Here is a 25,406-nt window from a genome sequence, read left to right as displayed (position 1 = left end):
CTTGGTTCACTAGCAAGCCACTCAGTGACACCAAGCCACTACAGAAAAAATTACAATGGTTCCAAGAAGGTGTCCACTAAAACCTTCTCAGGACAAGAAGGGATGGACAATGAAAACAGAAAATTCTGAAAATACTCAGCAGATCAGGCCTGTGGAGAGAAACAGAGTTAAAATTTCAAGTTGTTAACGATCCTTTATTACAGACCTGAAACATTAACTCTGCTGTTCTCTCCGCAGATACTGCCTGACTTGCTGAACATTTCCAGCAATTTTTGTTTTCAATTTCAGACTTCCAGCATCCACAAATATTTAGCTTTTGTCTGGAATGGGCAATGATTGCGGTCTTATCAGCAGCGCCCACATCCCAAGAATTATACAATGGCCCAGAAATTCACGTAAACGGCGATGTTGGAGTGCAGGGTAGGGTGAGAGTCAATGGGGTGCTGTTAATCACTGATTCACGCAAGAAATTAACAGTTGGGCAATACTAGAGTAAGTATCCAAATAAGCATCACACAACAAGCCCGAATCTCTGACACCGAACTCAGTGTCGGAGGTACTTTCGGAGGGACCCATGCAGTGCAAACCTGCACATCTGAACTTTAAATTTCTCGGGCAATTACCACACGTGCACGGATCCCGATGTGCAATAGAGGTAAACATCTTAAGAGTTGCTGCCAGTGGCATTGGAAGATCTGGGCCATTATCACAGATTGACTCGTACTCTTTAACCACTATCTGAATTGCTGGGCAGCAACTATCACTATAATACTGGAATGAACATGTAAAATCTGAGGGCAAAAGCAAAATGCTGCAAAGGTTGGGATCTGAAATAAAAGCAGAAAATGCTCGAAATATTCAGCAAGTTAATGACCTTAAACGTTAACACTCAGTATTTCAGTTTTATACCATTATTTCCTATAAATCCTGCTTTCAATCCTATGTACATAGTAGCTGGGCCCAGGCTAGGCATATTACAGTCAGATGCAGAATTACCCACTAATTATGTTCAAACAGGAAAAGGAGATTTACAATTAATATTTGCTTAACTATGCAATAGCAAAACAAGTTGGATACGCAGCAAGATTGGTAACCTGGTTGACCAACTGTCCCTCATTTCATGGGATGGTCCGGTATCTGAGTCCACTGTCCCATGCTGCACGTTATTTATCCCGCCATTCAGACCTCTAAGTTTTGTGCATGTGCAGCAGCCGCTCTCTTCCTGAATGTGCACTCTAACAACTCCAACAACATCCCTATGCCCCACCAAACCCCACTGACAGCTCCAACAACACCCACAACCCCCAACCTCACTGACAGCTCCAGCAACACACCTACCCCTGCACCCCCCCCAAACCCCACTGACAGCTCCAGCAACACCCCTACCCCTGCAACCCCCCAACCCCACTGACAGCTCCAGCAATACCCCTACCTCCGCACCCCACTGACAGCTCCAGCAATACCCCTACCCCCGCAACCCCCCCAACCCCAGACAGCTCCAGCAATACCCCTACCTCCGCACCCCACTGACAGCTCCAGCAATACCCCTACCCCCGCAACCCCCCCAACCCCACTGACAGCTCCAGCAATACCCCTACCTCCGCACCCCACTGACAGCTCCAGCAACACCCCTACCCCCGCAATTCCCCCAACCCCACTGACAGCTCCTGCAACACCCCTACCCCCACAATACCCCTAAACCCACTGACAGCTCCAGCAACACCCCTACTCTCGCACGCCCCCCGGACAGCTCCAGCAACACACCTAATCCCGGACCCTCCCCCCCAAACTGATAACTCCAGCAGTATCCCAGCACCCAAAGCCCCAACAGTTCCAGCAGCACCACCACCCCCCCTCCCCTCCCCTCCCCTCCTCACTTCGTCCCCACCCAACAAGTAACACCACAACCAGCCCCCACATCAGCTTCAGCACTCCACAAAGGCTCCCACCCCCGGCCAGATCCGGAAGCTCTGGCCGCATCCCGCACCCCTCCCGACAGCTCCAGCAGCAACCTCCCCACGCCCCCTCCCCGGCAGCACCCGACCACTCTCCCTGGTCCTAACAGCTCCCCCCCCCCCCCCCCACGCCTCCATGACAAACCGCCCTTATTTTTCTCCGCCGGAGTTGGTCGTCCTGCTGGTGGAGGGAAGGAACAGAGTTAACGATCCAGCTCACTGGCCCGCTGTTTATATTCTAAGAGCCACGGACGTGATTGTGATCGATACAGAAAAGGGTCCCAGTCAAGCTACTCCCTTCCCGCCGACATCCCTCGTCAGGCAAGCACTTATCCTCGAACCCCCCAACCCCCCACAAGGAGACAGGACTCCTGTATGAGAAGATCATCCCCGATCCCCGATCCCCGATCCCGATCCCGATCCCGATCCCGGCCACTTACTGCCAGTCCCGGCCGCCATCATCCCAGCAACCACTGCGCACCATGGCCTTTGACCCCCCCTCCCCTCCCCTCGGACGGTTAAACCGTTATCCCCAAATCTTGACAAAATTCATTTGCGGTGCATCAACACGATTCCCTCAGTTTTATAGGATTTTATAACGTCGCGTGAGTTTTCCTTTTAAAAAGAAAATCCAGGGAGAGAGTCCGGGCTCGCTGATGTGACATCACTGCGCACGTCATGGGCTGCACGGTAACTAGGCAACAGGCCCGGAACCACGGACACGGACGGGGAATAATTTGTTGTGATGACTGGAGACTCGTAAACGTTTGTTATGAAGGTGACCACGTTTTCAAAAAGGCAAAACCCGCACATCACCAGGCTCCCAGTAATATAGGGTTTCACATTAAGGGGAGTCCGTGTGATTCTGCCCCTCCAGGGTGACCAACCGGCCCTTATTTCACGGGGTCCACCCCCAATGTTTGAAACAGTGATGACGCAGAAGGTGGGGGGAGGGCCATTCGGCCCATCGTCAATGCACTGGCTCTCCAAAATGAGCAATTCCCATAGTGCCGTCCCCCCCCAGTAACCCTGCACATTCTTCCTTTTCAGATAACGGTCTAATCTGCCTTTTGGGTGCCTCAGTTGACCCTGCCTCCGCCGCACCCCCAGGGAATTCGTTCCAAAACCCTAAACACTTGCTGCGTGAAAAAGTTTCTCCATGTGTCGCCATTGCCTCTCTTGTCAATTAGTTTAGATTTGTGCCCTCTTGTTCTCCATCCTACCACCAGTGGGAAGAGTTTCTCGCTGTCGACTCTTTCCAAAAACCTCATGATTTTGAATACCTCTTATCAAACCTCCTCTCAGCCTTCTTTTCTTCAAGGAAGACAGTCCTAACTTCTCCATAACTGAAGTTCCTCATCCCTGGAACAATTCTCGTGTATCTTTTCTGTGCCTTTTCCAATGCATTCACACCCTAAAGTGCAGCGTCCAAAACTGAACGCAATATTACAGCTGAGGCCGAACCACCACTGTCCCAGGTCACATGCTGCCAGGATGCTGTTTTTCCCCATAACTCAGTCCTTCAAATGTCGTGCATAATCAATAGCTGCTGTCCTGTTTGTGCATTCTCATAGCTCTGGCAGCAGCCACACCCCCACTCATACGGGACCCCTGCCAGAATGTCCCTTTACTTTGCTCACGAGAGTTGTTCACCCATGTGCCCCAAGTCAGTGTAGTACTGAGTTGTTATACCCCAGCCTCCTCATTGAGGGGTTTAACCTGGAGCTGTGCCTCTTGCTGCACATCCTCTGTTGTCAACGAGCTCATGGTTGCTAAGCGATGCTGTCAACACTACATCCAGGAGGGTAACCCAGACAAATCTTGCAAGAGCACCTGGAGCTCAAACCTGGCTGGGGCTGTCTCCCTGGGATCAGCTGTCAGTCATCCTAGGGTGACCAACAACCACCCTCCACACCCCCCCCCCCCCCCACACACACACACACACACACACACACACACACAACCACTAATTTATAGTATCTTGCAGCCACCTTGTTCCCATTGGTATAGTTTAAAGATTGTCCAAAAAGAGAAAAGTTGAAAACAAGGACATTTAAGTTTTGAGTAAATTATCAGGACAGTGGGACGTTAAATGAAGAACAAAGACTTCTGGTCACTCTATTTATTGTAGCCCCAGCATTGGTGTGGATTATAGACTGGTTACTCCTCAAAAGAACATACTTTGTTTACTGTTAAATGGGAAATGTAGTGCAGTACTGAGGGAGTGCTGCATTGTCTTTTGGATGAGACGTTAAACTGAGGCTCCATCTGCCTGCCTAGGTGGATGTAAAAGAACCCATGGCACCATTTTGAAGAAGCGGTGGGGAGTGCTCCCTGGTGTCCCACCCAATATTTATCTTTCAGTCAACATCACAAAAAAACAGATGGGTCATTATCACGTTGTTTGTGGAAGTTTGCACAGCACAAGTTGTCTTTTGTGTTTCTTACATTACAACAGTGACTCCACTTCAAAAGTACTTCATTGGCTGTAAATCTCTTTGAGACATCTCGTGGTCATGAAAGGCACTGTATGAATCCATGCTTTTTATAATGAAATAATAAACTGTGGGGTAAATAGTGATGGACTTCAAGAGGACATAGACAGGGCAGATCGAAAGAGTGTTTAAAAAGGCGTACTGGATGCGGAGTTCTATAAATGAAGCATAGAGAACAAAAGTAGGGAAGTTATGATGAACCTTTATAAAACACTGGTTTTGCTTGAGCTGGTGTATTGTGCCCAATTCTGGGCACTGCACTTTAGGAAGGATGTGAAAGCTTTAGAGAGAAAAAAAGACTTGCGTTGACTACAATACTTTTCACAGCCACTGGCCATCTTAAAGCACTTTATGACCATAATGAAAGTGAGTGGAGGTCATGTTTTCGCCCGTTTCTTAGTCAGTCTGTAAACAATATATCTCAAAGACTAGTGAAAGGAACAAAACTTGGTACACATATAGGGTATAGCCCATGGGAAGATTGATTAGTTTTTGGTGAAGATGCAGATCTGGATCCAGACTCTGGAATTTTTTAGGGATTTATTAACACTGGGGGATAATGCAAATTTTCTTTTTCTTGATTGGTTTATAATGTTATGGATTTTCATAGCTATCAAAATGTGAGCAGAGTTTATAGAACAGGTTGTTGGATGTGAATGGCCAAAAGCCTCCTCAGTGAGATAGAAGCTCTTAATAAAAATATTTCTTCTTTCAACTTTGTAGATACAAACCATCAACCAGACAGGGAAAGGCCTCAAGGAAGAGCTGCGTAATTGTAGTAACATTAACATAGTGTGGTGGAGGTATGCACTCTACTGGGTACCCTTTTCACTTATTACTTGCTATACCTGCATGCAAACTTTTTGTGATTCATGTACAAGGATACCCAGATCCCTCTGTACCGGAGCATTCTGTAGCCTCACTATATTTAAATAAGATTCTGCTTTTCTATTCTTCCCAAAGTGGATAACCTGCTATTTTCCTGTATAATACTCCATCTGCCAAATTTCTCCCCACTTGAGTATCCTATCGATATCCTGTAGAATAGTATCCCTTATACTATACCGTATGCTGTGTAGTGTAATAGTATCCTGTATTCACAGCTCACATTGCAGTTTCCTTTACACCGGGGTGACTAAATACAGATTGGGTGACCACTTTGCAGAACACCTCCGCTCAGTCTGCAAGCATGACTGCGAGTTTCTGGTTGCGTATTTTAATTCTCCGCCTTGCTGTCATCCAGACATCTCCATCCTGGCAGTGTTTCAATAAAGCTCATCACAAGCTTGAGGAATAGCACCTCAGCTTTCAATTCGGCACTCTATAGACTTCTGGACTCAACACTTGAGTTCAACAATTTCAGATTGTAAACTCTATCCCTCATTTTGTTTCTTTCTTTTTTGCATGTGCCGGTCTTAGTCTGTTTTTTTCATGTTTTTGCTTTCAGAGACACCTGCCATTATTCTGCCATTCACACCCATTCTGGCCAAATCTTTTGTTTCTTCCCTACAACCATTACCATTCCCTTTTGTACCACGAATACGTTTGTCATATAACTTCTCCAGCATACCATCTTCCCTTTTGTTGCTCCTGCCTCTCCTCCCACCTTTCACTTGCACAAAACTATTACATTTCCATCTTGCTTCAGTCCTGAAAAAGGGTCATTGACCTGAAATGTTAACCTTGTCTCTCTACACAGATGCCAGAGCTACTGAGTATTTCCAGCATTTTCTGTCTTTATTTCAAACTTACAATGTTGGGCTCTGCCAATGGAACCAGAACGGGCAGATCGCCAAACACAACCTCAAAAAACCAAACCAAGCCAATTTTCACCCAAGCCGTTCCCGCCTATTCTGAGACTGCGCACTCCGCTTCCGTTCACTGGCTTCGTGTGCGGCTGCCGCTCATTGGTGCACTCGTCGCTCTTTTTCATTGGCTGTTCCTGCCACCCGCGCCTGTTCATTGGCTGCGCCTGTCACCGCACGCGGTTGATGCTGCATCCCATTGGCTGCGCCCGCCGCTCCCGCTCATTGGCTGCGCCCGCCGCTCCCGCTCGCTGAGTGGCCGCCACACACGCGCTCAGGGTTACGTCAAGGCACCGCTCCTGCCGTCGTCATGGCAACAAGCGAACGCCAAGTGGGAACGCGCCGTTGCAGGCGAGAAGGACCAGGAGCTGAGGAGGGTGGATGGAAGTTAAAAGTGAGGTCACAGAGGCAGCAGTGGAGAACCTGGACGGTAATGGGGCATTAATTGAGCCGTGGGTAGGGAGAGTGACGGCCTAAGGGTCAGACAGGGTCGGGGATAAACTTTGGGAAGGGACCAGGTAAAGGTGAACAGGGTCTATCTCCCCAGGGACAACCTGGCCAGTCCATAAGACCATAAGACATAAGAGCAGAAATTAGGCCCTTCAGCCCATCGAGTCTGCTCCGCCATTCAATCATGGCTGATAAGTTTCTCAACCCCATTCTCCCTGTAACCTTTGATACCCTTACCAATCAAGAATTTATCTATCTTGTTCTTAAATACACTCAATGACCTGGCCTCCACAGCCTTCTGTGGCAATGAATTCCATAGATTCACCACTCTCTGGCTAAGAAAGTTTCTCCTCATCTCTGTTCTAAAAGGTCTTCCCTTTACTCTGAGGCTGTGTCCTCGGGTCCTAGTCTCTCCTACTAATGGAAACATCTTCCCCACGTCCACTCTATCCAGGCCTTTCAGTAATCTGTAAGTTTCAATCAGATCCCCCCCTCATCCTTCTAAACTCCATCGAGTATAGACCCAGAGTCCTCAAACGTTCCTCATATGTTAAGCCTTTCATTCCTGGGATGGTTCTCGTGAACCTCTTCTGGACTCTCTCCAGGGCCAGAACATCCTTCCTGAGGTACAGGGCCCAAAATTGCTCACAATATTCTAAATGTGGTCTGACCAGAGTCTTATAAAGCCTCAGCAGCACATCCCTGCTTTTATATTCTAGTCCTTGCGAAATAAATGCTAACATTGCATTTCCTTCCTAACTACCGACTCAACCTGCAAGTTAACCTTAAGAGAATCCTGGACTAGGACTCCCAAATCCCTTTGCACTCCAGATTTCTGAATTCTTTCCCCATTTAGAAAATAGTCCAGCAAACCCCGACCATTTTATGGGTGAACACTGGGAGATAGATAGGTGTTGGGTCAAATATCGTCCTGAAAAAGAATGAAACATTTAACATTGCAAAGGTAATCAACCTGTTTGTAAAGATTTTTTCCGCAATTTAAAAACGAACAAAATAGAAGGCTAGTCAACCAGGACCAATTTTTTTTTTTTTTTTTTTGCACATTTCCTGCTATACAGTTAGATTATTGGAGATCTAGGAACATCTACAATCTGTTGTTTGGGCTAAGTGCAGTGGAATGTATAGACTATGACAAGGAATGGAGGCGGGGAATAAATTACAAAAAAATGCTACTGAATTCCCCCCACCAACTCTAGGCAACATTTTTGTGCACCTTTCCCAATAGAGCAGGAAGACACTTTGTTAGTGATCTGCAAATGTAGATTAGGATGACTAATATAGTGATTATACTAAACAAAAACAGAATTACCTGGAAAAACTCAGCAGGTCTGGCAGCGTCGGCGGAGAAGAAAAGAGTTGACGTTTCAAGTCCTCATCTTTTCTTCTCCGCCGATGCTGCCAGGCCTGCTGAGTTTTTTGAGGTAATTCTGTTTTTGTTTTGGATTTCCAGCATCCACAGTTTTTTTGTTTTTATCTTAATGATTATACTACTTTGTTTATCAAAGTGAAGCATTTTAGTGCTCGTTTGTAGAATACCTTTGAAATTTTAGCAGTGTCAGCACTGAGCACTAAATGATGAGTCAAAGCATGGTCTGTTGAATAAATCTATCTCTAGCCTACCAAAAGTACCTTAATAGCCAGTTTTAAAAGCAAAGTGAACATGTGTGCCAGTTGTGATGGTATTCTCAACTTTGAATCAGAGGATTGTGGGTTCAGGTGCCACCCTGGAGACGAGCACAAAAAAGACTCACCCCAGTACAGCACTGAAGGAGTTTTGCAGAGGTGCCATCTTTCGCATGAAATGTTAAACTGAGGCCCTGCCTGCCCTCTCTGTAAAGAATCCCCTAGCACGATTTCAAACAGATATCACCCTCTAATCTTTATGATCTCTATTGAACCACACAAGTAGCCTTTATGACTGAGGGAAGGAAATATGGCTGTGAGAGTGAGTTTTGGTAAACACCTTGTCAAACACCAGGAGGGAAATGGAAAGCAATGAAGGTGAACAGGGCAAAAGAGACAAATAGAAATCCTGTTGGAGAGAAGAAGAGCTCTGAAGAAGAGTCATATGGACTCTAAACGTTAACTCTTTTTTTTCTCTCCACAGATGCTGTTAGACCTGCTGAGTTTTTCCAGCATTTTCTGTTTTTGCTTCAGATTTCCAGTATCTGCAGGATGTTGCTTTTTGCTTTAACCTTTACTTAAGCTTTGAATGAGCTTAATGCCAAATTCTGTTGTGGCATCAGGAATATTAGGAACAAAGTTAATATTATGTAGCACTTGGAGAGAGGTAAGACTAATTTCACTTGTTGTTTAGGACCAGATTCAAATTTAGGTGGAAGGACTGTGCTTTAACCTATTGTGTAGTTCAATCTTTTTATTGTGTGAAATATTGTGCACATTGGAGTTCTGTTGTCTGCCATTAGTGATTCTCTTTTTATTTTCTCTTTCAGAAAACAGTTTCTGCATTACCGTAAAATAATTCTCTGATATACTGGAGTAGTTGGGTATGCACATGGAGAACCCTGAGGTTGAATTCAGAGCACGCAACGCAGTGCCTGTGCACATCACAGTGCTGAAGGCCAGGAACTTGGTATGTATCTTCACTCTTCCTCTCAGGCAATCAGAGCTTTTATAATTTTGACACTTTAAGGCACTTTTACACTCAGCGTAACTATAGCTTAAACAAAAGGAGACTGCATTTGTGAGCTGATTCCTCATAAAGAAAAAGAAAGACTTGCATTCCTATCACACCTTTCACAACAATATGACATTCCAAAGCACATAACAGCCAATTAAATACTGCTATTGCAGCAATGTAGGAAATACAGCAGCCAATTTGCATACAGCAAGCTCCCACAATCAGCAACGTAATAATAATCAGTTAATCTGTCGTTGTGATATTGGTTTGAAATTGTGCTATGGGATTCTTTACAGAGAGGGCAGACAGGGCCTCAGTTTAACATTTAATGCGAAAGATGGCACCTCTGCAACACTCCCTCAGTGCTGTACTGGGGTGAGCCTTTTTTTGCGCTCTTCTCCAGGAGTGACACCTGAACCCACAATCCTCTGATTCAAAGTTGAGAATACCATCACAACTGGCACACATGTTCACTTTGCTCAAAACGCTCCCTTACTTGGACAGCTGGGTAGTAAACTCATGTAAATACTGGTTAAAAAGTATATTAGAGTATCCCAAGAGAAAATATATGCTTGTCTCCAACTCATCACATCTGTACAGTGGCATGGATGAGAGCAGGAACTCAGTGTCTGTGAAATTATTGGATGCAGTTACAGAATCCCTTGTTCATGATACAAAAATTTGGTACCCCAACACATTTTTGATACTGCAGCATTATCCTACTACTTAACTCCTCTGTTAATCATTCACTACTGTGTAGTGTAGCTTAATGAGTAATGAAGTCAGAAGGGCGCAGGAGCGTACTAAAACCAGCTGCTATCTTTAATTTTAACTTGTGTAACAATTGCTACAATACTTCATAATTAATACTTAAACACTATGTTGCATTCAGAGGTTTTGTGTAAGCTGTGGCTCACTTCACTGGGTGGCATTCTCGCCTCCGAGTCACAAGGTTCTGGGTTCATGTCCCACTCCAGGGCTTGAGTGCAAAAATCAAGCCTGACACTCCAGTACAGTACTGATGGAGTGTTGCACTGTTGGAGGTGCCATATGTTTGATGATATATTAAACCAGAGCCCTATCTGCCTGCTTGGGTGGGTGTAAAAGATCCCATTGCACTATTTAAGGAGGAATAGGAGAGCTTCCCTGATACCCTAGCCAATATTTATCACACAAAAACAAACAGATTACCTGGTCATTATCACACTGCTGTTTGTGGGAGTTCACTGTGTGCATGTTGGCTGCTGTATTTCCTACAGTACAACAGTGACTGCACTTCAAAAATACTTAATTGGCAGTGAAGCGCTTTGAGATGCCCAGTGGTCATGAAAAGTATAAGTGCAAATCTTTCTTTCAGAGGCTCAATTTTAAAAAAAATATTGTATGGGTCATGTCTCGTCTTTTCCATTTTCCTTGCAGAAAGGGAGTAAAGGAGATAATCCAGTGACCTATGTCCGTGTGGAGTATAATAACTTCCAACTTGGAGACTCAGGGAAATTGCAGATGACAGAAAATGAAATAGAGTACAACTTCACAACCAGTTTTGACTGCACATTGGATGGGATTCAAGGATTGGACAACCTGGTGCATAAACCTGTAATTTGTGAGTTTCTGCTTTATTTAACCATTGAATCACAAGCATTCATATATAGTTCTTTCCTCACCTTACCTTCATGTGAATGAATAATGTTGGTCCTTTCTAGAACTGAGCTATGGCTCCACTTCTGCCCCTCAGGGGAGAACTGCAGGATATGTTATAATGAAACTGATGTATAAATAATTATGCATGATTATACCCTTGAATTTGTACCTAGGAATATTAAATACATAAAGGCAGTAATATGGTATGGACCAGATGACAAGAATTTAGTCACAGCAATACCCTAACCTGGAACTGGAATTCTAATTATTGCAGATATGGTGAAGGAGAAACAGTCCTAGTCTGTGTGAAAGAATGTTCACACAGTATCTCCCATACATTCAGAGCTGACTTTATTTTTCTCTGAACACGACCGCAATGCTGCATCTTGGTCAGCTGTTTTGACGAAACATTAACTCTCATTCTCTCTCATCAGATGCTGCCTGACCTTCTGAGTATTTCCAGCATTTTCAGTCTATATTTCAGATTTCAAACATCCAAAATTTTTTTCTTTTGAAAGCAGGTTCTATCATTCACATTTTAAAATTTTACAGGAAGCAAAGTAAAGGTTAGAATATAGACATTGCATTAAGGTCGAAACTGAATTATCATAAACAAATTTTAGAAAAATAATAACTTTTATTATTTTAAAGATCTATAGGATATTTATCATGAAATGGAAAAAACCTGACATACCACAAATATAATATTAGTTTTTCAGGTCCAGCAATGTTATTCATTAGTAATTATGAATTAGTATTCCGTTAAAAACCCAGTTACACTCATTCAACAAAACAAAACAAAACTTTTTAGAGGATTCTTACATTAAGAATAATAATGTTAGAAAGCGGACATTCATGTCAGTTCAGTGATTTCTAATTGATTGCCATCTGCGAGGATTTCAACAGTGCATCCTGTGGAGAATCATTTGCAGCAACATTTCATTTCCACGTTTAACTATACATGTGCAGATGCCTGAAGTTGCTATCAGTTTCACAGACTAATGACAGTGAATGCTGACAGTTTTACCGTCATTACAACTGCAATACCTGAACCAATATTTTACCTCCTGAATGAAACATTTTGCAGTAAATTAATTAACAACAATTTATAAAACATCTGAAAGATAGAACATGTTCCAATGTTCCAAAAATTGACACCAAACCTAGAAGGAGGTATGGAGAGATTAAAGTTGCTTTTGTCATTTCAAAGCTGTTATCTTTTTGCTGTTCTATTGTGGAAGTGTACCTAGAGAATTGTTAATGCCTTATTTTTAAACATTTCTCCCTTTCTATGAAACCATAGTGACAGTAATTGAGCTTTTGCCTAAAGAGAAGAAAAAAAAAGATGAGAAGATTATTGTACTAGGCCAAGCCACGGTGGACTTGTTGCCTCTGGCTCAAGGTGTGTGATATCACCAGAAATTCATGTGACATCACTTAACTATTCAGTTAAACTCTTTACAAGAGACACACCAATCTAATGTTACAAATTCTCTTATTCTTAGGAGAATGTACATTCACAAAGACCTTGACACTCTACCCTTTAGGAAATCCTTTGGAGCAAAATATTACTGAGGAAACAAAGGTAATCATGAATATAGACCTATGTTTGTGATAACATTAATATGATTTATCATCCTTCTTTCTACCCACCGTTACATTTTCAAGTTTATCTATGAGTGTAGCCTGCACCCTGGATTGAACTTGCCACAACGTGTCAGATGTGACTGAGAAGTATTGTTGATTTTCAATCTCTTCTCCTGCTGCATAGTAATTTTCCTCGTGACCACTCAACAACTAATAAAAGTAATTAGTTGTGACTATTGGCTTTAACTAGGTTTGAGATGTCAAACCTGTGCTTCCTGGATTGTGAGGTGAATAGCCTTATCCTTGTGTTGAGGATCTGTTGACAAGCGTTATTCACTTTGTAATTTATTTTCAGTTTTAGTTGACAAAATCTCTTGCCTTCACCCGATGGGGTGGATCTTGAATTTGTGCAATAGTGTAAAAGCAAGTTGACATCCCGTTTTACATCCCTATAAAATAGCCTGACAACTTGTTATCACTTGTTTTATACTAAAATACAAAGTCACGATCCATCCTGAAGTCTTTTTTTGCTTATTCATTCCTGAAATTTGAGTGTCGCTGGTAAGGCTGACAAATCACTCATTCCTGGTTGCCCTTGTTCAACTGACCGGCCAGGCCACTTCAGAGTAAACCATGTTGGTGTGCGACAGGAGTCACATATAATCCAGGTCAGTTGAGAAAGGCAGGTATCTTTATGTAAGGACATTAGTGAACCAGTTAAGTTTGTACAGCAATCCAGCAGCTTCATGATCACTTGTCACTGGTACCAGTTTTATACAAACTGAAATTGAATATTTAAGCTGTCACAATGGGATTTGAACTCCCATTCTTTGGATTATTTGTCTGGGCCCCTAAGTTTTTACTTCAATGACATAACCACTATACTTTGAAGTGGGAAGATATTTTTGATTTGCTCAAGCTGTATATACCTTTTACATTGGTGCTGTTTTGTAAACAGAAGGCTTGGCTTGTAGTTAACTTTGATGGAGCTATTTACTTCCTTTGCCCTACATAATAATAAAGTTCTTTAACGGGTAAGATTTGAAATCTTGTGTGTTTTCCTATGTAGCAGAAATGCTCAGAGTTAAGAAAACACATTCAAGTGGTGCTTCGATGTGCCAACGCATTATTAACATCCTGCATCACAAAGTTGGAGGATGTTGGTGCTCATTGGGATGCTGACAAAGATCATTGTGTTGCTTGTATATTAATTGGATTTAATTGTAAGCAGATGGTGGGCAGATGGGTGCCCCCAATAAATAAACACAGACTGCAATTGTGGTTGGAGGTGCTTGCTTTTAGTCTGTGTCTGTGCAAACAAATGCTTATAAAGGTGTGTGAAGATTGCCTCCAGTTATGTCCTTCACCAACTGGCTTTCTGGAATATAACACTTTGTGTTAGTCACGGGGAAGAAGTTGAGCCCTTCTACAGGGAGAGGGAGGTAATTCCCCAGAGGAAAGGAGAAACAAATTTGAGGACATGTCATCCTATGCAATTTAGATAGACTTCATAGTGTTCTCAGGCTTCGGAAGAGAATTGTTAACAGATTGCCTGCCCATCTTGGCTGGAGAACTTCAGGGGGATCTTAAGAGGCTGCAGAGACCAATGTAAAAAACCTGTTCTACCAGTGAGCAATAAATAAAGCCACTACCATCTTGCTTGGAAGCCAGATTATCAGAATCTATTGAGCTGTTTATTAATATTAATTTGTTAAATATGTAAAACTAAAACGTGTGTTATTAGCTGTATAATTTTGTACTATTTATGCCTTGCATTTTTGTGTTTTATATACAGTGTCTGGTGGATATTGCTGTGTCTGTCCCAGAACCCTTGCTTTCTGAAGCCCAGTTAGAAGAGTCCAATCTCCTCAGGATCACAACAGAGTGTGCCTACTCAGTACCTGAGAGCTGGGCCCTGGCTGCGCCACAATTTAACTATGTAGTTTCTCTGTTTCTACCAACATCCATTTCAGTAAGTAAAGGAACCCATTACTTTCCGAATATACCAGCCATATCAGGCTTCCTTATATAGACTATTATAACACAGAAACAGACCATTCAGCCCCTCCAGCTCTATGCCAGTGTTTGCCCTTCGCATGAACTTTCTTCCATCTTACCACACCCTCATCCTACCAACGTATCTTTCTATTCCTTTCTTCTTCACACTTACCTAGCTGCCCATTGACTGCATCTATGCTACTCGCCTGAACACTCCATGATGTAGTGCATTCTATTTTCTTACCACTCCCTGGCTAAAGAAGTTTCTCCTGAATTCTTTAACAGATTTATTTATGACGATCTTATATTCATGATCCCTAGTTTTGGACTAAATCATGGTTTACCAGGCATCAGTGATCCATACACTCTTATATGCCTTGGACACTTGGACAACTCATGGCAGGTACCTCAAAGCACTGGTGAAGTACCATCAATGGTGCCTTCACAAGATCCTCCAAATCTGGGGGCGAAAGATGTTCCAAAAGCAGCGCCTTCTCCCAAGCCAACATGATCAGCATCGGAGCGCTAATCACTCCATTGGGCAGGACATGTCATTCGTATGCCTGACACCAGACTCCTGAAGCAACTAATCTGCTCGGAACTTGGTCACAGCAGGAGACTTCCAGACTAAATTTGAAGATAAAACGGAAGCTTAGTCTACTGCTTGATGCTCAGTTTAGCTTACTTCCCATTTCTGCTTTTCTTGTGTAACATCACACACCTCCACCCCTACCTTTTCTCTACTGCTGCAAACTTTAAGATATGATGTTTTATGGAGATTTTATTGGTGGAGAATAATGTGAAGTGATATATTTTGATTGAACGAATGAGGAACAAAGAATAAGGAGGTGCAGGAGCAGAAGGACCTGTGGGTATCTGTGCGCAAATCATTGAGGCGGCAGGGCAGGTTGAGAAAGAAGTCAATAAGGCATATGAGACCCTGAGCTTTACAAATAAAGGCATGGAGTACAAAAGCAAGGAAGTTACATTTTATAAAGCATTGACTTGATCTCAGTTGGAATATTGTGTCCAATTCTGGGCACCGCATTTTAGGAAGGACTGAAGGCATTAGAGAGGGTGCAGAAAAGATTTGCAAGAATCATTCCAGGGATAAGGGACTTCAGTTATGTGGATAGATTGGAGAAGCAGGGGCAATTCTCCTTAGAAAAGAGAAGGTTGAGAGGAAATTTAATAGAGGTATTAAAAATCCTGAGGTCTCTAAGCAGGGTAGATAGGGAGAAACTCTTTCCATTGGCAGAAGGGCTGAGAACCAGGGGACACTGATTTAATGTAAATGACAAAAGAATCAAAACTGAGATGAAGAAAAACTTTTTTTCGCAGTGAGTGATTAGGATCTGGAATGGACTGCTTGAGAGTGTGGTGGAAGCAGAGTCAATCGTGGCTTCCAAAGGGGATCTGATAATTATCTGAGGAGAAAAAATTTGCAGAGCTGTAGGGAAATTCAGGGGAAGTGGAACTAGCTGAGTAGCTTTTGCAGAGAGTTGGCATTGTCATGATGGGCCAAATGGCCTCTGTGCTGTAACCATTCTATGATTCTATTCTGTATTTGGTTTGCTTTTCTGGTGGTGACTTTCACTAAAACCTGAAACTCCTCTGTGCATAATTTAGTACCCTAGTCAATGCATTTGTGTTAAGTTCCTACCTGTTGAGGCAGAGGGTTCCAAAGTCACATGACCCTCTGAGAGAAGGTTATGTTAAATGTTACAGGCTGACATATGGCCAAGTTATGGATGCATCTTTCATGGCCATCAAGTCCTGGAGTGGGACTTGAACCCAGAACTTCTATCCCAGAGGTAGGGACACTACCATTGCCCCATAAGACCTCTTAGCGTGTTAAGCTCCTAAATACACTAATTTAACAAAGTAGTTAACTAGTTTACAATAGCTCAAATCTCATTATTTCGTGATCATTAACTGGATTGTATTTCAGAAGGAACTTCGTGTGTTGTTTACTAATGGGATTTTAAAAGCAGACAAAGAGCCCAGTATCAGACCAAAGAGGTGGCCAGTAAGCAACATCATTACAATCGGAGCACAGAATATTCCAGATTCCTTCATAGAGCGTTGTCCTTATGAAGATGAGGATGGGGAACTAAATCATAAAGAGGTAGGACATAAAGTGTGAATTGGTGTTCCTTGTGGATTAGTGATGGGTACCAGTGTTGTCTACCAGTTACTTAAACGATTTGGACTTGGGAATCAAAAGTGTGCAGTAATTTCAAAATTTGCAGACAACACAAAATTGGGGGCTGTAGTTAGTGTGTAAATAGACTGACAAAATACAAGAATTCTGCATTAATAGACTTGCAGAATGGGAGTTTAGTTGGCAAATTAACTTCAATATCGTTCAATGTGAGGTGGTACATTTTGGTAAGAAGATTAAGAAGGTTACATACTCCTTGGAAAATAAGGCCTAAATTTTCTTAGCCCCTGGTGGCAGGCTGGGAGGTGTGGGAAAATAAGGCGCAACCATGTCATGAAAGCACCCAGACACATTTCTGCTACTGGGTAAGCTTCCGAGGGGAAGCGGATCAGCTGCCAGTGCACTGAGGCAGACAGCCAATTTAATTTGTTATTTTATAAAAGGCAATTTTGCTGGCAGTTTGTCAGCAGGGAAACAGCATCCCTCACCCGTGCAGGGACCGTTTAAAAGTCGGTAAGAAAGTGACGGGAGTAGATGGAAAGTATTTGGAGGAGGGAGAATAAACAAGTCTTATCTATGTCGCTTGCTTGTAAGCAGCAGTCAGAAGCCAGGTGTTGACTGAAAATCTGAGTTGCCTGAAATGACAGGTAATCACACTTCAACGAGGTGCATGCAGCTGCTTGAACTGTTTGTTATGCTTGAAGCAGCACCTTTGTAATTGACACGATGTTAGCAAATGGTTAGTACAGTTAAAAACAAAAAACTGCGGATGCTGGAAATCGAAAACAAAAACAAAAATAACTGGAAAAACTCAGCAAGTCTGGCAGCATCTGTGGAAGGGAGCACAGTTAAAGTTTCGAGTCCGCATGATTCTTCGAAATGGCTAGTGCGGTTTGCCTGATATAGGCTGCTGTTCAGATTAAGTGTGGACAGTATGGCTGGTCGCGGCTGTATGTACGTATGTTATTAGATGTAGGGATTTAGTCCATGTACAAGAAGAGATAAATCTGGGATTATTTCTCTCAATTATTATTCAGGACTGGGCATTTAGAAGAGAGGCAGAAAATGAGAAGAAGCATGTGATGTGGAACATAGAGAGACGCTGTTTTATGGAGCCTGAGGCTTTGAGGAGGTAACTATTGTATCTCAACTTTAATTTAAATATAATCAAGAACTGAGGCGCGTCTTTGTTTTTTTGTCTCTGGACTGTGGAATTGAATCCAGCCCAAACTGATGGGGTTAAAAGCCTCTCTTGACCCTAAGATTCTGTGGGAAATTAGTTTATGGAATCTCATCTGATTTCACAGAACAAAACTGCCTTTACTTGTCATTCAGAGAGGCCACAAAGGTGTAGAAAATTGAACAGCTGTAGTGCAGGAGGGTGTACTTTTCTGAGGGTGATGTGTAAAAATGTTACAAAGTGTATTTATTCTAAAAATGAAGAGGTTTAATATAATTACTGAAATTGTGACTTCCAAACTTCTCTTCATTTGACCTTTGACAACCTCCACGGAAGACTCTGTGAGGACAGAGAAACACATCAGCATCTGCCTGCTGTAATTTTCTTTCTCTCTCATCTGTGTTTCTACTGTCTAACAGTCCATTAAATTAAAAAAATACATAAAAACACTTCAGAGAATGTTCAATCGACTGATTCCTGGAATGAGGGGGTTATCTAATGAGGAAAGGTGGGACAGGTTGTGCCTGTATCCATTGGAGTTCAGAAGAATGGGAGGTGATTTTGTTGAAACATATACGGTCCTGAGGAGATTTGACAGGGTGGATGCAAATAGGATGTTTCCCCTTGTGGGACAGACTAGAACTAGGGCATAGTTTAAAAATAAGGGATCTCCCATTTAAGACAGAAATGAGGATTTTTTTTTTCTCTCAGAGGGTCATGAGTGTAGTATAAGGGTCTGGCACATATAGGGTTAACAATGGCTGAGTATATCACCGCCCACATAGTGATTTAAGAGAATACATGTCCCGCACCTATGGGTCAGTCTAATGTTGGAGCCAGTATGCACAAGCAAGCATGGGAACAACTTCTAGCTTGAATCCTGTACTTACACATGTACATGGTTAGGTAGTTAATACATGCATACAGTTAACCTCCTTAAGACTATGAAGACTTTAGACAGTATCCAACACCCTACAATAGTGAGCCTGTAGAACTCCCTTCCTCAGAAAGCGGTGCAGGCAGGGTTGTTGAATATTTTTAAGGTTGATTTAGATAGATTCTCAATTGACAAGGGACTCAAAGGGTATAGGAGGTAGGAAAGAAAGTGGAGTTGAGGCCACAATTACATCAGACACGATCTTATTGAATGGCGAAGCAGGCTCGAGGGGCTGAATGACCTATTCCTGCTCTTTGTTCGAATGTTTGTATAATTATTTATTATGGGAGCTTGAGTTCTGTTGTTGGAGATCTGGCTGGAATTTGAGTCCTGTCTGGATGACTAGATCATTTCTCTTTATCAAAGTTCCAGGTTTTGGAACCCAATTTCCCACCCTGAGCTTGGTATTTCAGGAGTTGGGAAACTTAATTTTGTTGGAACCTGAAGCTGCACAGCAAAAATATTTTTTATTTTTCTGTATCATTCTCTCTCTTTAAATCCATGTTTCTTTGTAGCTTGTTGAGAATATGCACAAGCAGAACAGTAGTATTCAAAATCATCTTATGGTTGAAATGAGTAAAGAGCTCTTAGCCTCTTGAGTCTCTGGCTGGAATCTTGTGTTCTCGCTGGTGGTGAGCTTGGAAACAGGAAGCACATTTTCTTAGGCGGGCTGGTGGCTTACCAAAACCCTGTCACTTTCCCACCTCCGCCAGAATTAAATTCTGGGTGTGAAGAGCTGTGGTTGACCTTCCTGCCTCACCACTAGTTGAGATCCTTAAATGGCCAATTAATGATCATTTAAAAGGGTCTCATCCCGCCGCGGCTGGTATTAACTCTGCTGCAGGCTGCCTGTCACCATGTGGCATACATTGATAGTTAAAACTGTGTGGCCAGCTGATCACCTCCAGGGGAGAGAGGGTTCCCTCGATCAAAGACACGCAATGTCTGATCGAGGGACATCGACATTGGAAGGGAGGGGGTGCCGCTGAGTGCCACCCCCTGCCCTTGCTGCCAACCTCCCTGCACCGCTCTCCCTGTGACCCCCACCCCACAAAACCCCGCTTTCCTACATTACTTACCTGTAGCCTGAGTCGCTCTGCGATCCTGGGACTCCAGTGCCTGTCCTTCGGGCAGCACCCACAGCTTCCCCAGTGCCACTGCTGTGCACAAGAGCTGCTGGTCTCTGATTGGCCAGCAGCACTCGGTAGGCAAGACTTCTGCCGCTGGGACCTTGATTCCAGGGAAGGCCTGCCGCTGGCCTTGCTACTGCTTGATTGGCATGTGGTTTGGGGGTGCCTTCTCAAAAAGAGGCAGCATGGTCTTATGCCAGCTCATCAGCTGACACCTCAATAAGATTACATCCCCTGTAACTAAAGTTATGGATATTTTTAAGCCTGAGGTAAAAGATCCTTCCCTTCTATATGTCTTTCTCCCGCACCTTTTATTTGTATTCCATCTCTTCTTCTGTCCCTCTTCCATTCTTTATCTGTAATTTTTTTCTGCTTATTTCTCTCTGCTCATCATTTCTAACTCTCCTCTTTATCTCAGGTTCCCTTCCACCCATTTCTCTCTTTCATTTCTTCTATATGTGTCTCTCTTCTTATAGAAGCATAGAGCACAGAGGAGGCTATATGTCCCATTATGCCCAGGAAGAACTATCCAATTTGAAAGAGCTATCCAATTAGTCCCATTTCCCTTGTCTTTCCCCATCGGCCTGCAGATATTTCCTTTTCAAGTATATGTCCAATTCTCTTTTGAAAGTTACTGTTGAATCTGCATCCACCACCCTTTCAAGTTGTGCGCTTCATTTAACTATATATTTTCAAATTTCTTACCTCCTCCTTCTTTACTGTGATATGGGCAACATCCTTTTGTGAAGACAGAAGCAAAATATTTATTTTGTACTTCAGCCATATCCTCTGCTTTCATAAGAAGATTCCCTTTTTGGCTCAAATCACCCCCACCCTTCCTTTTGACTATCCTTTCACGCTTTGTGTTTATAATAGACTTTAGTATTCCCTTTTATGTTAGCCCCTAATGTTTTCTCATACACTCTCTTTTTCCCCTTAAGTCCTTTATAGTTCCCTTTGCTTTTTGCATTCTGCATGTATTATGAACCTGACATTTTTATAAGCCTCCCATTTTTTTTGTTTAATTTTAACATAATTTTTTTTCAGTCAGCCTGGGAACTCTAAGCTTTCAATGCCTTTCCTCCCCCCCTCATAAAAATGTGTTTGTTCTTGGACTATTTCCTCCTTGAAGGCCTTCCATTGCACATTTACTGTTTTGCCTTGGGATGAATATTTAGACTGTGTTGGGTCCAGGTAGGCACGGAATTTCATGCTGCTGGCCGGTGTGCTGGTTCCCTGGTTCCATCCCGTCCCCAGACCATTTGGGATGGAGGGGCAGTAGGGCCACCCTTTGGTGAGTGGCAGTAGCTGATTCAACTTATTAAAGGTTCATTGTCAAAGGCCTCCAGGTCCCCAGAGAAGGTGGGGTACAAGGCACCTGCTTGGAGGAGGTCTCTCATGGCAGACTGGGGGAAGGGGCATCAGCATCCGGGTAAGCTCAGAAGCTATCTCTGCCTGACTGGCATCAGCTGCAGCTGAAGTCCGCCCTGTGGAGCGATTTCCCTCTCACTGTGGTGGCCAGGCTGTTGAGGGTTTTTTTTTTAAAATCTTTAGATGATGACCCTGTACTTTGGTCAATTCAGGGAGGACCATAGATGAGTGAGGGTTCTGCACACTGCGCGGACTCCTGATAACATTTCAGCCTGATGGCAGGGTCCTGAAGCCTGCAGGAATTTAACTCCAGCATGATGACACCACCAAACACATCTTCCCTTCACTGCCCCCTGGCGGCATTCCGTAGGGATAGTTCCCTCCGTGACACCCTGGTCCATTCCTCCATCACCCCCTAGACCTCAACCCCCTCCTACTGCACCTTCCCATGCAACTGCAGAAGATGCAACACCTGCCCCTTTACTTCCCCTCGCCTCACTGTCCAAGGGCCCAAACACTCCTTTCAAGTGAAGCAGCATTTCACCTGTACTTCCCTCAACTTAGTCTACTGCATTCGTTGCTCCCAATGCAGCTTCCTCTACATTGGAAAGACCAAACGCAGACTGCGTGACTGCCTTGCAGAACACCTTCGTTCTGTCCGCAAGCATTACCCAGACCTCCCTGCCGCTTACCATTTCAACACTCCACCCTGCTCTCATGCCCACATGTACGTCCTTGGCTTGCTGCATTGTTCCATTGAAGCTCAACGCAAACTGGAGGAACAGCACCTCATCTTCCAAATAGGCACTTCACAGCCTTCCAGACTGAATATTGAGTTCAACAATTTTAGATCATGATCTCTCTCCTCCATCCCCATCCCCTTTCTGTTCTTTCCCCCTCCTTTTTGTTTTTTCCAATAATTTATATAGATTTTTCTTTTCCCACCTATTTCCATTATTTTTAAATGTATTTCCATCCATTGTTTTATCTCTACCTTTTAGCCTTTTTCGATTCCTTCACCCCACCCCACCCCCACTAGGGCTATCTGTACCTTGCTTGTCCTGCTTTCTACCCTTAATTAGCACATTCCTTTAGATAATATCACCACCTTCAACACCTCTTTGTCCTTTTGTCTGTGACATCTTTTGGTTATCTCCACCGATCACTGGCCCTCTATCCAGCTCTCTTGTCCCACCCCACCCCCCCCACTTAAATCGGCTTATATTTCACCCCTTTTCTATTTTTCCTTAGTTCTGTTGAAGAGTCATGTGGACTCGAAACGTTAATTGTGCTCCCTTCCACAGATGCTGCCAGACCTGAGTTTTTCCAGGTACTTTTGTTTTTGTTTTCAATTTCCAACACCTGCAGTTTTTTGCTTTTATCTTAGGGATAATCCTACCCTTTGTTTCCAACTTACCTGGGTAAGATTTTTTTTTTGAACTCACCCACTTGAGTATATTCACCTTTGGCGATACCTTGTCCTTTTCCTGTAGTCCAAACCTAATATTGTGATCATTATTCTCCTCATTCCTTTCTACCTCTCTGTTTCACTTCTTCCTTACTCTGTCATAGTCTCTTTTCAGCTGTTCTGTCAGCTGGAGGATCTTAATCATACACCTTTGGCTGTTGTTTGGAAAAAACTGTTTTGGAGCTATGTCACTAGAACGGGGAAGACGCTGTTCTGTTCATCTACTCTGGCGCTGGCTATTCACAGGTTAGAAGAGGGAAAGAGGAGAAAAAGAAAAACGGGGGTAGTCTATTGAGATGGATAGAAAACTGGTTGGCAGACAGGAAACAAAGTGTAGGAGTAAACGGGTCTTTTTCTGAATGGCAGGCAGTGACTGGTGGGGTATCGCAGGGATCGGTGTTGTGACCCCAGCTATTCACAATATATATTAATGATTTAGATGAGGGAACTAAATGTAATGTCTCCAAATTTGCAGATGACACAAAGCTGGGTGGGAAGGTGAGCTGTGAGGAGATGCGGAGATGCTTCAGTGTGATTTGGACAAGCTGAGTGAGTGGGCAAATGCATGGCGGATGCAGTATAATGTGGATAAATGTGAGGTTATCCACTTTGGTAGCAAAAGCAGGAAGGCTGATTATTATCTGACTGGCTATAAATTGAGAGAGTGGAATGTGCAACGAGACCTGGGTGTCCTCGTACACCAGTCGCTGAAGGTAAGCATGCAGGTGCAGCAGATGGTAAAGAAGGCAAATGGCATGTTGGCCTTCATAGCGAGAGGATTCAAGGACAGGAGCAGGGATGTCTTGCTGCAATTATATAGGGCCTTGGTGAGACCACACTTTGAATATTATGTCCAGTTTTGGTCTTCTTATCTGAGCAAGGATGTTCTATAGAGGGAGTGCAGCGAAGGTTTACCAGACTGACTCCTGGGATGGAAGGACTGACATATGAGGAGAGATTGAGTCGTTTAGGATTATATTCGCTGGAGTTCAGAAGAATGAGGGGGATCTCATGGAAACCTATAAAATTCTACCAGAACTAGACAGGGTAGATGCAGGAACAATGTTCCTGATGATGGGGGCGTCCAGAGCCAGGGGCCACAGTCTGAAGATACGGGGTAGACCATTTAGGACTGAGATGAGGAGAAATTTCTTCACCCAGAGAGTGGTGAGCCTGTGGAATTCATTACCACAGAAAGTAGTTGAGGCCAAAACATTGTATGTTTTCAAAAAGGAGTTAGATATAGCTCTTTGGGCGAAAGGGATCAAAGGATGAGGGGAGAAAGCGGGAGCAGGCTATTGAGTTGGATGATCAGCCATGATCATAATGAATGGCCTACTCCTGCTCCTATTTTCTTTGTTTCTATGGAATATCTAAAAGCAATCCTTTTTTTAGTTTTTACAAATGAAATCTATTTTTCAGACTGCAGAAGCACATAGCTGAGTTCATGTACATCCCTGTGGAGATCAAGCGTCTACCATTAGCCCCTCCAGCCAAGGCAGGAGGAAGGAGCAGCAAATTGGAGAAGGTTGGTTAATTATTTCTCGACCTAATTGATAAAAGGGGATGGAAAGCGTTGGGAGGGTTTTTTCTTTGTCATACACACTACTTATATAAGAATAGGATGGCTTTCTTATTTAACAATTGCCCATATTATTTCAAAGCATGTATAGTCATTCTTCCTATTCCAGTAACATCAAGAATATCCCCATGCAGAGGTGCCTCAGGGAGCTAAGTTTTAAGGTTTAAAAACTTTAATAAAGAAAAAAAAATTAAGACATGTCCCCTCATGTGACAGTGTCACATGAGCTAGGCCATGTCAGTAAACTTTAATTAAAAAATTTATTTAACTTAGAAACCCTTCATGAAACCTCATCCCGCCCATGGATGAGGTTCTATTAAAAATGCAAAGGCCACCTGAGTTCTTCGCCTGCCTGCCAACCTTAAGGTTGGACGGGCAGCTTTCTCAATAGCCTTACTTAGTTAATTAATGGCCTTAACAGACCTGTGACAGTTCGGCGGGTGCGCAGCCAACTTGGGAAATCTAAATGACGCGCAGTGACTTCGGGACGCACACCCAACATCACCCCATGTCATTTTACGCCTTGGTGAGCGGGCCCTGCCCGTGTTGCCGAGCCAAAAATTCTCCCCCTAAGTCTGTGCAAGACTTCTTAAGGCCCCAAAAAGAGATTAAATGCCTCTATAATGTGACTGAAATCATTTCCTCTGCTTGGTCTTTCCCTGTACCCTGTTTGAAATGCCTACCCTAAGCTATCGTTTTTCCTTTGTTGCTCTCTCCAAAAAATGCTGCCAGCATTTGATAGACAGCCAAGTAACCCAGATTGACTGCTGGCTTCCAAAATTCCAGTCTTTAGATTCCTATGCATTATTTGATAGGTACTGTGAACTCCATAAACCTGTGTTAATGAGCTAATCTTGCATGATGTAGCAAATGTGACCCAGACTGCATAGGCAGTGTCCTTGGCCTTATACACTGAGGGTTGCATAATTGAAATCAGAAAATATTGGAAATGCACAGCCAGTCATTCAAAATCTGTGGGGA

At 43.4% G+C, this 25,406-nt stretch overlaps 1 protein-coding gene across 3 annotated transcripts in view; it reads left to right on the top strand.

Moving 5' to 3' along the window:
* The first annotated feature begins 2,651 nt into the window (after positions 1-2,651).
* cfap70 (cilia and flagella associated protein 70) overlaps positions 2,652-25,406 on the top strand; it is an 83,783-nt gene continuing 61,028 nt past the window's right edge. The window contains exons 1-10 of one of the 3 annotated variants that reach the window (XM_041206626.1): positions 2,652-2,733; positions 5,174-5,253; positions 9,180-9,319; positions 10,787-10,970; positions 12,312-12,410; positions 12,514-12,593; positions 14,391-14,567; positions 16,548-16,721; positions 17,795-17,889; positions 24,266-24,371. In XM_041206626.1, coding sequence (XP_041062560.1) covers positions 9,236-9,319; positions 10,787-10,970; positions 12,312-12,410; positions 12,514-12,593; positions 14,391-14,567; positions 16,548-16,721; positions 17,795-17,889; positions 24,266-24,371 — 999 coding nt within the window. In that variant the 5' untranslated portion in view covers positions 2,652-2,733; positions 5,174-5,253; positions 9,180-9,235. Of the gene's footprint in view, positions 2,734-5,173; positions 5,254-9,179; positions 9,320-10,786; positions 10,971-12,311; positions 12,411-12,513; positions 12,594-14,390; positions 14,568-16,544; positions 16,722-17,794; positions 17,890-24,265; positions 24,372-25,406 lie in introns of all 3 variants that reach the window. The other 2 variants (XM_041206624.1, XM_041206625.1) reach the window with 2 other exon arrangements.

Source organism: Carcharodon carcharias, chromosome 15 (assembly GCF_017639515.1).
Source record: "Carcharodon carcharias isolate sCarCar2 chromosome 15, sCarCar2.pri, whole genome shotgun sequence".
Taxonomy (NCBI): domain Eukaryota; kingdom Metazoa; phylum Chordata; class Chondrichthyes; order Lamniformes; family Lamnidae; genus Carcharodon; species Carcharodon carcharias.
The sequence above is the reverse complement of the archived record's forward strand: the minus strand, read 5'-3'. Positions and strand labels throughout refer to the sequence as shown.